The 13,643-nt window shown below is 37.6% G+C and overlaps 1 protein-coding gene across 3 annotated transcripts in view; it reads right to left on the minus strand.

The window, feature by feature from the left end:
• Positions 1-13,643, minus strand: part of pcxb (pyruvate carboxylase b) — a 237,790-nt gene that overhangs the window by 112,593 nt on the left and 111,554 nt on the right. For all 3 annotated transcript variants that reach the window (XM_079588533.1, XM_079588534.1, XM_079588535.1), the window contains exon 10: positions 9,939-10,121. In XM_079588533.1, the coding sequence (XP_079444659.1) occupies positions 9,939-10,121 (183 nt within the window). The remainder of the gene's footprint in view (positions 1-9,938; positions 10,122-13,643) is intronic.

The following is a 13,643-nucleotide window of genomic DNA, read 5'->3' on the forward strand; positions in this document are numbered from 1 at the left end:
ACATGTATTCCTTAATGATCTATCTGTCTGATCTTTCTAAAAGTGCAACAATTCTCATTAATGATTAATCTCAACATCTTCTACACACAACACACACACATACATAGCAGTACTCAAACCCCACACAAACAATTGTACATGCACCAACTTTACCAAAGAGCCAATTAAATGAATTCAGCACATAAGCCAATTAAATGCATGGAGCATCAGCTAAAAATCAAGTCAAATCCTACAAAGACTGATGGAAATGAAGATGGATTTCTAAGGAATGATTGTTTCATTTAACACTAACTAACACAGAATATGTTTTTCACCGGTAAATTAATGAGAGTTGATATACAACCAAACTTGTCAGTGAAACTGTGAATGACTGGAGTTTTAACTCAAAATACCCAGATCATTTTTTACAGCATGTTTAAATACAATATTTTGGCAGTTCAGAAAAATGCACCGTTTTAGGCCCCATCCACACTACTGCGTTTTCGTTTAGAAACGGAGACCTTTTGCTACATTTGCACCTCCCGTCCAGACTAAAACGGCAAAAACGAAGACCTAAAACGGAGAAGTTTAGAAACGCTGCCAACCCCGTTTTGCGTTTTGAATCTCCGGAGAGCGTTTTAGTGAAGACGGTCAAAACGGAGGACTTTAGAAACGATGACGCAGAGGCTCACGCTCGACTCTATGATTGGATGTCATCAGTCATGGCGTATCCTTCCCTGATTCGTCAGCCACCAATCACATGACCCGTCCCCGGGAAGAAAACATACAAAAACAGCCTGGACTACATAACGTTAGTGACTGTAACATGGATAACGAATTACAAGCGTTACTGACGTTGACGTCTTTGCTAGCAGCTGTTGTGCAAGTCAATTCTGCATTTTACAATGCTATAACTGCCTACATGCGGCTGTTTACACCGGCACACTCATGCCCAGTGTTGGTGAATGGTCACGTGATCCGCGTTTTCAGTCGTTTTCACTGTGGACGGAGATCAATTCTAATACGCAGCTAAAACACTGGTGTGGACGGAGATCGTATTCGTTTTAATTCTCCGTTTCTAAACTAAAACGCAGTAGTGTGGATGAGGCCTTAGTGTGTATCCCTTTAAATGCAAATGAGCTGCTGCTGCCAGCCCAGAGGGCGAAGACTCACGCTCAGTGGCAGGACAATCTCACGGAATGATAATATCAAAACAGAAACTCTCAGTAGCGGTGTTTATTTCGACCTGGAGTCGGACAATAATCCCCACAGAGCCAGAGAATATATGCTGTATAGAAATAGAACAGGTATAGTCTAGTTTAATTACGGTTATAGCTTAATTTTCATCTTGCTTTTATCCACTATTAGTACAAGCCTGTTCTAGCAGACCGCGTCCGAAAGATGGCCAAAAATATACTGATGAGTTCAATGAAGTTTATTGTACATCACACAAACAAAGAAACGTCAGTTTTACTCCAGAAAATCACTGTAAGAGCTGAATAAACACAGTATAAGAAGTGCACATTAAAGTCTTATCCATCAACTCTCTAGTTCTCCCTTTCATTATCATCAACTTACACAGCGAATTACACAAAACACTCATTACAACTAACAGTAAACAAATATATACACACCTTTTCAGGGGGTGCTTAATAAACTGGTAAACGTTATATCCGTAAAACGACTCAATGAGCTGTCATAAAGTGTGCGCTCTCACTTTCATTTCTGCCGTGATCAGTAAAGTTTTTTGCATGGCTTTAGCATGGTCTACACTACAGCATGGCTTGCAGCTCCAACACTGCTGTTTTGCTTTAATTCTGTTTTGCTTTAAATTGTTTTTTTCTTGCATTTACTAGCTTTGTGTTGCATTCTATAATATTTGCATTACATAACGTTTTGCATCCAATAACTTTTTTGCATTTTTTTGTTTTGCATCCACTAGTTTTGATTTGTCTTCATTTGTTTTGCATTCACTAGTTTTGTTTTGCCTTCATTTGTTTTGCATTCCCTAGTTTTGTTTTGCCTTCATATTTTTTGCATTTATTAGTTTTGCTTTACATTCAACAAATCTGTCTAGCTTTCTTGACCTTGTTTTGTTGTGACAAGTCTGTTTGTTACCTGCGGTTTCGGTTTGGCTGCAGTTGGAAGAAAAGTGTTTCTGCTTTTGCATTGGTTTGTTTTATGTTGAATGTTGTATTTCCCTAATCTTGCTTTTTCTCTTTCCTTTTTTTGTTGGAGCTGGGGGCCTGGAGAAGGCAGGCTGGCTATTCCTGTGTGGCAACAGCTCTCTTCTCACCAAAGTGGTGTGGATTTGCAGTGCATTTCTTTAGTGTGTAATTGTGGTTTGGTGCACAGCACATGTGGGTATCTATTTTTACAGGCAATATTGAAGCCCGGCATCTAGCCTGCCTGCCTCCTTATTGGTAAGCCCAAGTTCTTTGTTTATTTGTCTTTTTCTTTTGTGTTTGATAAACATATTTCACAGTGCTAGTTTCTTATTGTGGCTGATCCTTTTTTGATTGCTATAATGAATGAGACATTTGACTGTCGAGACGAATTGACTGTTTAATAAAGATTTATACATTTTATACTAATTATCCACGTCTCTGGGTCAACTTATGAAAAATCGATTAACTACCCTTTCCCGGGTAGTTAATCCCGGGTGGCGTAGTTGTTCCCTTTGGAATCAGTATAATAGAGTACACAATTTCTTTAACCCTTTATAAAACCTCCATCGCCACATAAGAAAAGTCAACAGTGATTACAAGGTGTTTTGTTTCATTTCTTTGACATGTTCGATTCCTAGCCTGTGCATATATTCTTGTGCTATGGTTAGACGTCTATACAATTTTCACTGACAGCCCAAATTTCTAAATTTTAGCCTAGGTGTCAGGCAGGGCTGTGTTTGGACGCCTATTAGACGTCTTTTAAATGCAAAATTACTTGCTGGTAAGTGACAATGGTAAACAGATAAACCACAGCTACTGTAGGTGCATTAACATCATGCACACCTAGCCGTGGATTATCCATTACATTATAATACATTTTAGTTCCTTTTTGGAGGATTCATGATTTTATTGTATTTAAAAGCACGGCACAAACAAATTTCTCCTTTTGGGTTCCACAGAAGAAAGAAATTAACACGTGTGTGGAACAAGTTAGAAAACGATTGAACATGTGAGCGCTCCAGAGTGGCCATGATTTAGCCCCGGAGCAGAGTCGGAGCGTTGGTGTTCTCATTCGCTCCAAGATCGCTCCGATACTGCTTCATCATGAGCATAACATATGAGCGATAAGAGGGAAATCTGGAGTGGAGCTGAAACGGGGTGATTAGAGAGCGAGAGAGAGAGAATTGCTGTTGCTCCGCTTGGCTCACATACTCTGGGAAATGATGACAGAATTTTCATTTCTGGGGAAACTAGCCCTTTAAGCTCAAGTGATCCTACTGATCTATTTCATGTGAATGTTTTTCTACAGTTCATTTTCTCAGCACAGATAAGCACTTCAAGCACAGATAAAGCTGCCTAACTTTCCATGAGTCTGTGTTATTGTTATACACTGCAGTCTGATATTATTCTATCTCCAAAGTTCACTTGTGTGTTCATAAAGTGTCTCCAGATAACAGTGAAGGGAGATAATGGACTAAAGAGATTATTAGATGCAATGGAAAAATGGTTAGAGGGAAGTTAGATGGAAAACAAGCCAGGAGGAATAGAGCGAGAATAAAAAAGTAAAGAGACTGAGAAGGTGTGAGGCACATCAGAAGACCATTTGGCTTTGATTTAATGCTTCCTGAATGGCCTACCTTCAAAGAACCACTTTACCAAACACTTCCCCTCTCTTTCCTTTATCTTGTTATTCCTCTTTCTCTCCTGCACTCATCTTCTTGTCCTTGCAATCATGTTTCAACCAAAACAACATCTGAGAAAAAAAAAAACACCTGCAAACAAACAAGTCACATCAAACCAAGAAAGACAAGCTTTCAGCAAGGAAACCTTTTCAAGTTTTTTAGACTGCTACTTCAGCATATCCCTTTCCTTCAAATGCTGTCTTCCCTCTCTCCATATCTCCTCTCCTAGAGAAAAGAAGCATTTTCTTCAATTTTGCACTTTTTGTGGGTACATCTAAAGAAGACTTCAGCAACTTTCATTTGTACAGAAAACCCTAAAGGCAGAGTTGATCAGATCATATCAGATGTGCCACATACGCAAAGTGAATTTCTGCTCAAAATGTGATGATTTATTATGTAATATTTTCATGCTTTCAAGGTGAAGTGTATCTTTTGTCAGTGTTAAAACACTTTCTCCTATCCCAGTGTAATGTGCAGAGACAACTATAATGAAGCCATTTGTAGGTTGACTTCCTGAAAAGTGTGAACCATGTGAATGTTGGGTTAAGGATCATTGTGCTATTTTGTATGTATTAATTTGTCAAAAGTTCAGTACCAAGTTAAAAATGTGACAATACCAGCATTTCCCTCTAGCATTTTGAGCACTGTTGAACGGATTCTTAAACACCGCTCAACATACAGTATATGTCTCTGATTGGCCATTGAGGTAAATGTTAGTTTGTAATTGTGACTATTTCTCATAATTTTAAAATCACCCCCAATTTTTTCATTTATTTATTTGGTGGAAACAGACTTGAACGTTTAGTGGCACAGAAATCGCTTACAATACTGTTACATTTTCCGGTAACACTGTATAAATATACCGGTACAATAACAATCATTTGCAAATTAGTCTATAGATTATACATTTTAGTCTCATACATTAATAGGCTATAAACTAATATCGAGTCCTTCATTCACTGGGTCTCATCCACTAAAGCATGCGTACGCACAAATTTGTGTGTGAAATGTGTGTATGAACGATTTTAAAAACAAATCATGATTCACCAAAACTTATTGTGTAAAAATGTATTCTTAAAATTAACTGAAACCTCACATACACAAAAAGCCCTTACTCTGTATGGCCTTATAATCGTGCAAAGTTATATTTCATCCTGACACGACTAATTATATTGAAGTGTGTTGCCTGAATTGTTTATAATTCAGGGGTTGGCAACCTATGGCACACGTGCTCCAAAACCGGCACGCTAAGGGTTAATCGCTGGCACGTGAGCAAAAGTGAGAGATATGCATGTATTTCATTCAGACAAAGTACCTCGTACCTGCCTGCACACAGATCTACATTTTGAGGAAAGCATTCCTCATAGTAATGCCGCTTGTAATATTAAGGCGAATCACACGCACACAAGTTACTGACTGACAGCTTACAGCTTGTTCGGCTGTACACAGTCAATGCTATACATTTCTGAGATATTTAGTATAGAGTCCTCATTAAAACATTCCACACAGATCGAAACGACTGTGATGCATCGTGGAAACACCGTTCATGTGTACCTGCTCACTCCATGTGTTTTCTCTGATCAGATAACTATCCAATCATGCAAATTTCCCTATCAGGGACAATAAAGTATATAAAAAATTTTCGCATTCCAGATGAAACTGGACAAAATGCATCTGGTTCTTGAACCCACAAATGTAAATTTTACTACTCCTAAAATGGTAAAAACTAAACATGCGAGAGATTTATAACAGCTCCCGGTACCCAGATATGACAGCGCTACTGCAGCACGCATCCGTGCAGAGAACAAGCTGAGCATCTCTTCAGCAAGCCGACACGCAAACTGCCGCTAATGAAACAAAGTTCGGCATCTAATCCTGAAGCTCAACACAGTCATCTTCATTAAAATTATCTTACCAGTGCTAATGCCTCTCTCCCTCTCCAATTGCGGTCTTTTGATCTTGATCATGGTTTCTTTGACGTGAGCGGCGTTAAATTTGAATATAGCGCAGGAATTAAAGATTAGATTTATATTTGTTTTGCTGAGACACAGTTACGTTGCCCATTGTAAATGGAACCGTTTTAACAAAACGGATAGCTATCTGATCATTTAAAACGCATGAATGACCAGGTGTAAACAGGCCCCTTGGAAATATGTTATTCAAAGTCTAATTTAAATCTGAAAACAATCAAACAAAAAGATTTTGACAAAAGTAAAACACATTTTAGGTAAAATTGTTTCAGAAATAGGCCTATTTAAGGTTCTGCACTATTTTTATATTATCCATTATGCATATGTTTATGTGTATTTATACATATTGGGGTGGGGATATGGTGATAAACACAGACATTTTTGTGGATGTTTTATGACATCAGAACGATGTTAAGAACAAATTCATGTATAAGGTGGAGATTTTTCGTGAGAAGTTCTCCTGTGCATACAAATTCGAAATAATCCACACAATTACTGACAATAAAACCCATTGTCACTGTAATTAACAAACGATTATTGTTTAATAGCTATTAGCTAATAGAGGGTATGCATTGCGTCACTTTCCCGCCGGAACACGCCCCTCGGCCAGACTGAGTGGCAAAAGAGCCTGTTGCATGAATAGGGGACACTGCGAAAACGCAAGTAAATCCATGATCCATGGATATTAACATGCAGCCAGGAATCGTGTTTCCTGAAATTTATATGTGCTTGATTTTGACGCTGGGGAAATACATAATGCAAATTTGCCTGTGAACGCTTTATATAAATACAATATATGTAGGTCTAAATCCGGGTGATCACTTATATCAATGTTATAAATATCGTCCAGTCCTAAAACTTGTATAGTTTTTGTCTGTGTTTATTTAAAAACATCCAATTATGCAGAATATGAGATGGTAAATATTTATTTGACGAGTTGTCAATACGAAATATAACAATCCAATAAATACGGTATGATATTACCCCAAAATTCAACATATTGACACAAAATGATAACTGCAAATCCAAGTTTCGCTGGATTTTTAGAGGTGTTTTGTGTGTTTTTCGTGGCATTCTCACTCTAACCACGGTTACTCCGGCCGACGGTGACGTCACATGCATACTCTATAAGTAAAGAGTATGATTTTATTTTAATTATTAATTCATTCATTTATTTTTAATCATTTGTAAACAACTTATGTACATCAATTTAAAGGTGCTCTAAGCGATCTCGGTTGGCGTAACCTCTTGTTGATGTTTGAATTATTATCAAACAAAACGGAGGCTAGCTAGACCCTCCCTCCTCCTCAGCCACGCAATAATACCCCAAACCCCACCCCACATCATTCTTGTCGGTTATTGGCTGGAACAGTTTGTTATGTTTCGTGCTGCGGGTCGCTCTGTTTATTGCTCAGTTTGTTTTTGCTGCTGTTTGTGGAGCTTGGGCTCTCTGCAGAGATCGCGTTTTTTTACAGTGTGTTCAAGGGACAGGCAGCTAGCGGATAGTGAGGAGATGTTTGCGGTATGTGAAAAAAAATGTTTTGGCCTAAAAAACGCGCGAGATCGCTTAGAGCACCTTAAATCCAGTAGTAAATTATTTGTTAATAGTTATTCGGAGTAAATAGTTCTGACTTTAGATTAGGTTACACAAAAATACTAAATTGTAATTAGGTGCTTTAAACCTTTATAAGCCATTAATTGCACAACTGTGTATCAAGCAAAACTGTGAATCAATTTACTTTATGCATAAACATTTCCTTATGGTTCTTTACAATTAATACATGTTTAATGTTTTTATGAACCATTAACAACTCCTTCACAACTGGTTTAAAATCAAATAGGAATAATGTTTAAACCTATATATTTCAGTCCTGAATTCAGTCCTCTATGTTGATACTGAAACTCGCAGGTTGAAAGGTGCTTAACATGCAATCTATCATCAATCACATCATTACCGCATAGCATAAGCTGATTGGCCTCTGCTGATCCTGTAGCCAATGAGATTGCTTGCTCAACATTTGGTTCATTGTTAGCTGTAAGCTTGTCCTTCAGTGCTCTGAAACCCTCCATCTTCCCCAGCTCCACCTGGCTAGATATGTTACAGGATTTATGTATGTCTATTCATGCAGCAGCAACACATGCACAGGAAAATACACAGTGACGATGATTTTAGGCACAATATATACAACTAAATGTGTTTTAATATGTAATATACACTATAATGTGGAGACTACATTTTATAAATTGTTTTAATTATAAAGTTAAAGTTTGAAGATGGTTTGTAAGTACTTTATTACTGTATGCTTGTTACATAGTTTTAACTTTTAGTACCAAGGCACTGCTTTGTCACATTTTTATTTGGAATGCAAAACTGGTATCTATAAATCGGATTCATTCTCTTTGTCCAAAAGCATTATTCTAAAGGTTCTATAAATATTCAATAGAGTACTCAGTTCCTTAGATATCACAAACTAACATAAAATAAATTTGAATAAATTTGCATACTATTGTCATTCATTTAGCTTACTTAATGCTGATGACATAACATACAGTATTTGCATTAAAACATTTTTTTGCAGTTTGACCATTAAAGCTCTGAGCTTTAATGGCCAAGGTGGTTTTCAGCTTTGGCATCGACAGGTCTTTCTCTTTCTCTCCCAAATGTGAAAAACACTGCAAACAGAGCATCTTCTTAAAGAGACATGCTTGTTGGTGACAGTTGCTATGGGCAATACCAACTCACATGCCATTTACAGTTATCATCTCTCCCACTGCATTGCCTGTTACTTGTGCCTTTTCTGCCACCTTGTACACTCCCCACCCCTTCCTCTCCTCATCCTTATGTCCATTCACTCCCCTCTTCATGCACACACACTTTATTCGTTCCAACACTTTTCAGGTCAGTATGATCTTGTGTTCAGACATCTTGTCTACGAAGCTAACAAGTGCTAGACGAGATTCTACTGGTGAAATACTGCAGAGTTCATTCTGGCTAATTGGATGGTGTCTGATCATCTGGTGAAACTAGCTCTGCTATTATTGTATGACTACTGTAAAAATGTTATGATGACAAAAGAGATTTACGAGAATCTGAAATATGTGGCAAAGTTACTGAGTCAGCTACATAAAAATAAAAAGTGCTTCAGTAACTGCTTGAAATGTTAAATATCAGCAGTATATAAACAATACAATTGTAAAAACTCAACTGGCATTATGATGTGCATGTAATAGCGTGCTAATCTTGATCATTTCAAGAGATTCATGACATTGAAATATGACAGCGGACTGAGAGTTTAGGCTATTACGAAAAATGCTGTGGGGCATTTAATAACCAGGCATGACTGCAATACTAACATACAACAACAGTGACTAATAAATTATCTGAGTCACCAAGCCCTTGTTTTAAATATCAACATACTGAGAGCAACTTAAAGACACTCAAATCCTGTTCCACAATTACAATTACAATATGTTCTGATTGGCTTTGATCTTGTGACCTTACACATATTTTTGCTTTTGGCATGGACAAACACACCTCTTTTAATGTACCCTATTTTCTGTCCCCCAGGCCTGATTATTAGTCAACGGTCTTTCTAAAAAATCCCTTACCTCTGAAATATCTGTATGCGCATCACTACTGTTGGTTGAGTCTGTGTTAGATCTCTATAAAAAAGGTGCCTTTATGTCTTAGGAACCTCTGATCCCTTGAGCTTCTGTGGATTTTTGAAACAGCGACACTGTCAAAGGCCTCATCTGATACAAACTAAGTTTTTAGAAGTCAGGGAGCCTTAAAGCCTAAATGTGTTCTCAGTTGACACATTCAGGTAAACATAAAATTATTACATTCAACACAAAATTCAGGAGATAAAACAAATACTCTTTTTGAAATCTCTTTTCCAACACTTCAACATTTAGCAACCCTACCTTAACGTTTGACCAAGGAGGTCTTGCAATTCCTGGAGAAAGCTATTCATTAGCATTCCCATTCAGACACGGCTACCTTTGAATGGTCATCAATTAACATACAATTTGTTTGTGCATTTACAGCATGACAAATCAGGTACCAAGATAACAAGCCAACCTTGCATGCGACTCTCAGGGGTGCTATTCAACACCTAAAGGATTAGTATTGCACCTACCTTAACACCACGAACTCTGAACTCGGTTAACGCTCTGTGCATTTTGGTTGCGGCGGATGGGAGGTCTTTGCCACTGGCTATGACTTTTACCAGCAGTGAGTCATAGTGAGGGGAGATGATGGCCCCCGGAAACGCAGACGCACTGTCTAGACGAATACCCATACCCTCTCCACTGCGAAACACCTGTTGAATGATGGGAGAGAAAGAGGAATGATATGAGTGCAAGTAAAACAATATAGTTACAGAGCACAGTGTTGCCATATAGACTGCGGAAAGCATTTTGAATAGGTCCGTCCGGAAATTAAATAATAGCAACACCTTCCAATGTCTAGTTTTTGCAAATACATTAATAACTAAGCACATCTTAGTTAGAATTCTATTTTCTTTTTAATAAAACTGGGCATGAACGCATTATATTTATATATTTTTGTGCTGATATGACATCATTAGGCAATGAATAAATAAATAACAAGTATATGTGACAAAGTACATGTCACAAAAATGACAGAATTCTGACACAGCAGAGCTCAGCACTACAAGCATTTCAGGTTTTATCAGGTGCCTTGTTTTGCGATATTATTAATAATATATGTAATTTTAGCAGGCAGATCATACAATCTAAAAGGAAAAATGCACTACCATTCAAAGGTTTGATGTTGGTAAGATTATTTAAGATTTCGAGCATATGCTGCATTTATTTGATCAAAAATACAGTAAAAAACTAGCCTGGGTTTCCCCAGACTGCCTTTGCGCAGCGCGATTTTATTCTCGCTGAAAGGCAGTCTGGAAACCATGGACCTGATTTTCGCCTCGTTTAGGGAACCAATCACAGAACGGGGAGGGAGCAGCAAGACGATGACGACATCTTTGCGACACAACTAAGCAGTTTGTTTATATCTATGGAGTCAACATGGCAGCAGACGCGAAGCTACCTTTTGATGCAGCCTTAGATATTGTTCTAAGTAGTTTAGATCGCAATTTTATTTAGAAAAAAGAGCAGCGTTTGGCGTTAAACCATTTCTCTACATACGTCATCTGGTATAATGGAAACGATTGGCTATGAGCTACGGACAGGCGCATTTGATAGACATTCTTAGCACCCAATAAACGGCGCCGGCGCATTCGTAAACCACGCCTCAAATACGAGAAAATGAACATGTGGTTCCCAGACCCAAGTCTCAACGAGAATTGGGTCTGGCGTTAGCCAGGCTAGTAAAAAACATGAATATTGTGAAATATTATTACAATTCAAAATAACTGATTTGAAAATATCTTAAAATGTAATTTATTCCTGTGATGGCAGATCTGAATTTTCAGCAGCCATTACTCCACTCTAAAGTGTCACATATTAAAAGTATTGACAGAGCCCGTCTACGGAGAGCCTGGCCACTCCCTATTAAGTCCTATTGTATACTGAATTTTGTTTGTAGTTCCACCAGAGTTCCACTGGGGGCGATCGCCCCCGAGTGCAAAATGAATGGGAGTCTATGGAGCTAGACGGCTAAATTTGTCTCTTTTACCCGATTGCCGTTGAGACATCTCAGATTTGATTGTAGGTTTTGCAAGTTCAACATGGGTTATAGGTCGAAAGTACTTATGTTCTTTTGATTTCTGACAGGTTGAGCAATTGTTGCCCATAACATGCTAGCATTCTGCTAATGAACGCTGATTGGTCAGTGAAGGACTGATTACGACCAGAGATACCGCTTGATGGTATCGTGGCATCCGAAGCGGGACCAGAATGTCTTCTAGCAAAAACTCTTCTAGCACGTGTGTTTACATGTGTCAGCTGTGTTGACGATGCCTCGAGAGAAAAGAAAGTGCAGAGCGCGAAAGCACCAAAGTGACTGAAGGATTGCCGTAAAGCAGTATCTCTGGTCGTGCGATGTGTATGACGTCATTGACATTTTAAGACTTTTTAAAGCAAATAAGTGACTCTAAAAAATCGAACACCCAGCAATGTGTAATTTCTTTGCCTCTCCTTTCGAATACAACATTCAAATTACTAGACCAAAAAAATTATATCCTGAGAAAAGTGGATTTTGCGCCATAGACCTCCATTCATTCTGCACTCGTCCTGTGAGCATCATATGGAATCAGAGTGGAACTGCAACCAGTTTAGAAGCCGGAAGTTTAATGAGAGTGGCAGTTCTCCCCTTATTAGACATTCTCTGGTATTGATATATTTTTTCTTCAGAGTCTTTGATGAACAACGTTCAAAAGAACAGCATTTGTTTATTTACTGTCACTTCTTATCAATTTAATGTGTCCTTGCTGAATAAAAGTAAAAAAAAAAAAAAAAAAACACTGACCCGAAACTTTTAAACGGTAATGTATATTATACCGTCTGGTTTACTATGGAGGAAGACAATCCCATCAGATGGAAATAAATCAAACGTTCATTACCGGCAGGTCACGTTAGTTAAGCTCCCATCAGTTGACTCTCAGCTGATCCACGTCTATCTATAGGAATATGACGCCTATCACTGTATATATAAGCTCCTTCAGTGTTATCAGCAGCTATGGCGTTTCCCAGGAGCTAATTACCCTACTCCATCCCCAGCTCCTCCTCTCGTCAGTCAGGATTTGGCATTCTGATTCCCCTTGAATCAGAATAAATTATCTAATTATGTTGTACATTAAAATTAATTAATGCTATCTGCAATACATTCATGTTGGTTCTGTTCTGTTTACCCTAAGGGGCGTTATCGCTGCTCTTATCCATGCTAGACTGCATGGATGTGCAGGGAGTTCTTTCCCAAAACAGAACCATACAACAAATCCAAACTGTATGCTAACTGTCAATCGTATTTGACAATAGTGGTACCGACAGAACTTATTTTACCTTTAATTGATCAGATTTTTTTTTTTTTTTTTAAACAAGCATAACAAGCAAAAACAAAAATAACTGTATTTTTGTAATAATATTTGTAAATGATTTGGTGGAAAAAAATTATATATATATTTTTTTTAATTATCTTTGTAATAAATGCAGTCTATAACATTTAGGTATGTTTTATTTAAAAAATACCCAAAGCAATTGGAATATTCTCTTCATTCAACTCACAGGTAACTGTCATAATCAAGCTGGTCTGCTGGTGAGCAGGATTTGTTTCCCCTCACACCCTCAGTATATGACACATATTTAACTCCTTGCCTTACTGATCAGTGAGATTTGCCACCTCCAGTCGTGGGAGGAGTTGATATGGACACTTACTGCTTCCTAGAGTGATGCTCACACTCTGTTTACTTTCTTTATTGAAGACTAAGAGGATTAGATGTAATATGTGTCAAATAAACAGACTTTGAATTTTACATACAGCAACTAGAAAGACTGTTCAGTGAAACGATTATGTGCTGCTTAACAGTGCTTGTATGTACAATAAGAATGTTTAATATTAGCTTATATTATTTAAATACCAATACAATGCAGTCTGTATTTTTGTCAGTTTTATTTCCATAAACATGATATAACATACCATTAATACACTGTAAAAAAAATTACATCCCCAAGTCAAAATTTTCTAGTGACTGGTAACATCTAAATTTTTCAATTAGTCTGACATATTATTTCTCATTGAGCCAATGTTAACAGACTATTGCAACAATTAATTAAATTTATTTTACAGAATTTCACTTGGGCCAATTAAAAAAAATTGATGTGACCAGTCACTAGAATATTTTGACTTGGAGAGGTTACATTTT

This window comes from Phoxinus phoxinus (genome assembly GCF_949152265.1).
Source record: "Phoxinus phoxinus genome assembly, chromosome: 2".
Classification (NCBI taxonomy): domain Eukaryota; kingdom Metazoa; phylum Chordata; class Actinopteri; order Cypriniformes; family Leuciscidae; genus Phoxinus; species Phoxinus phoxinus.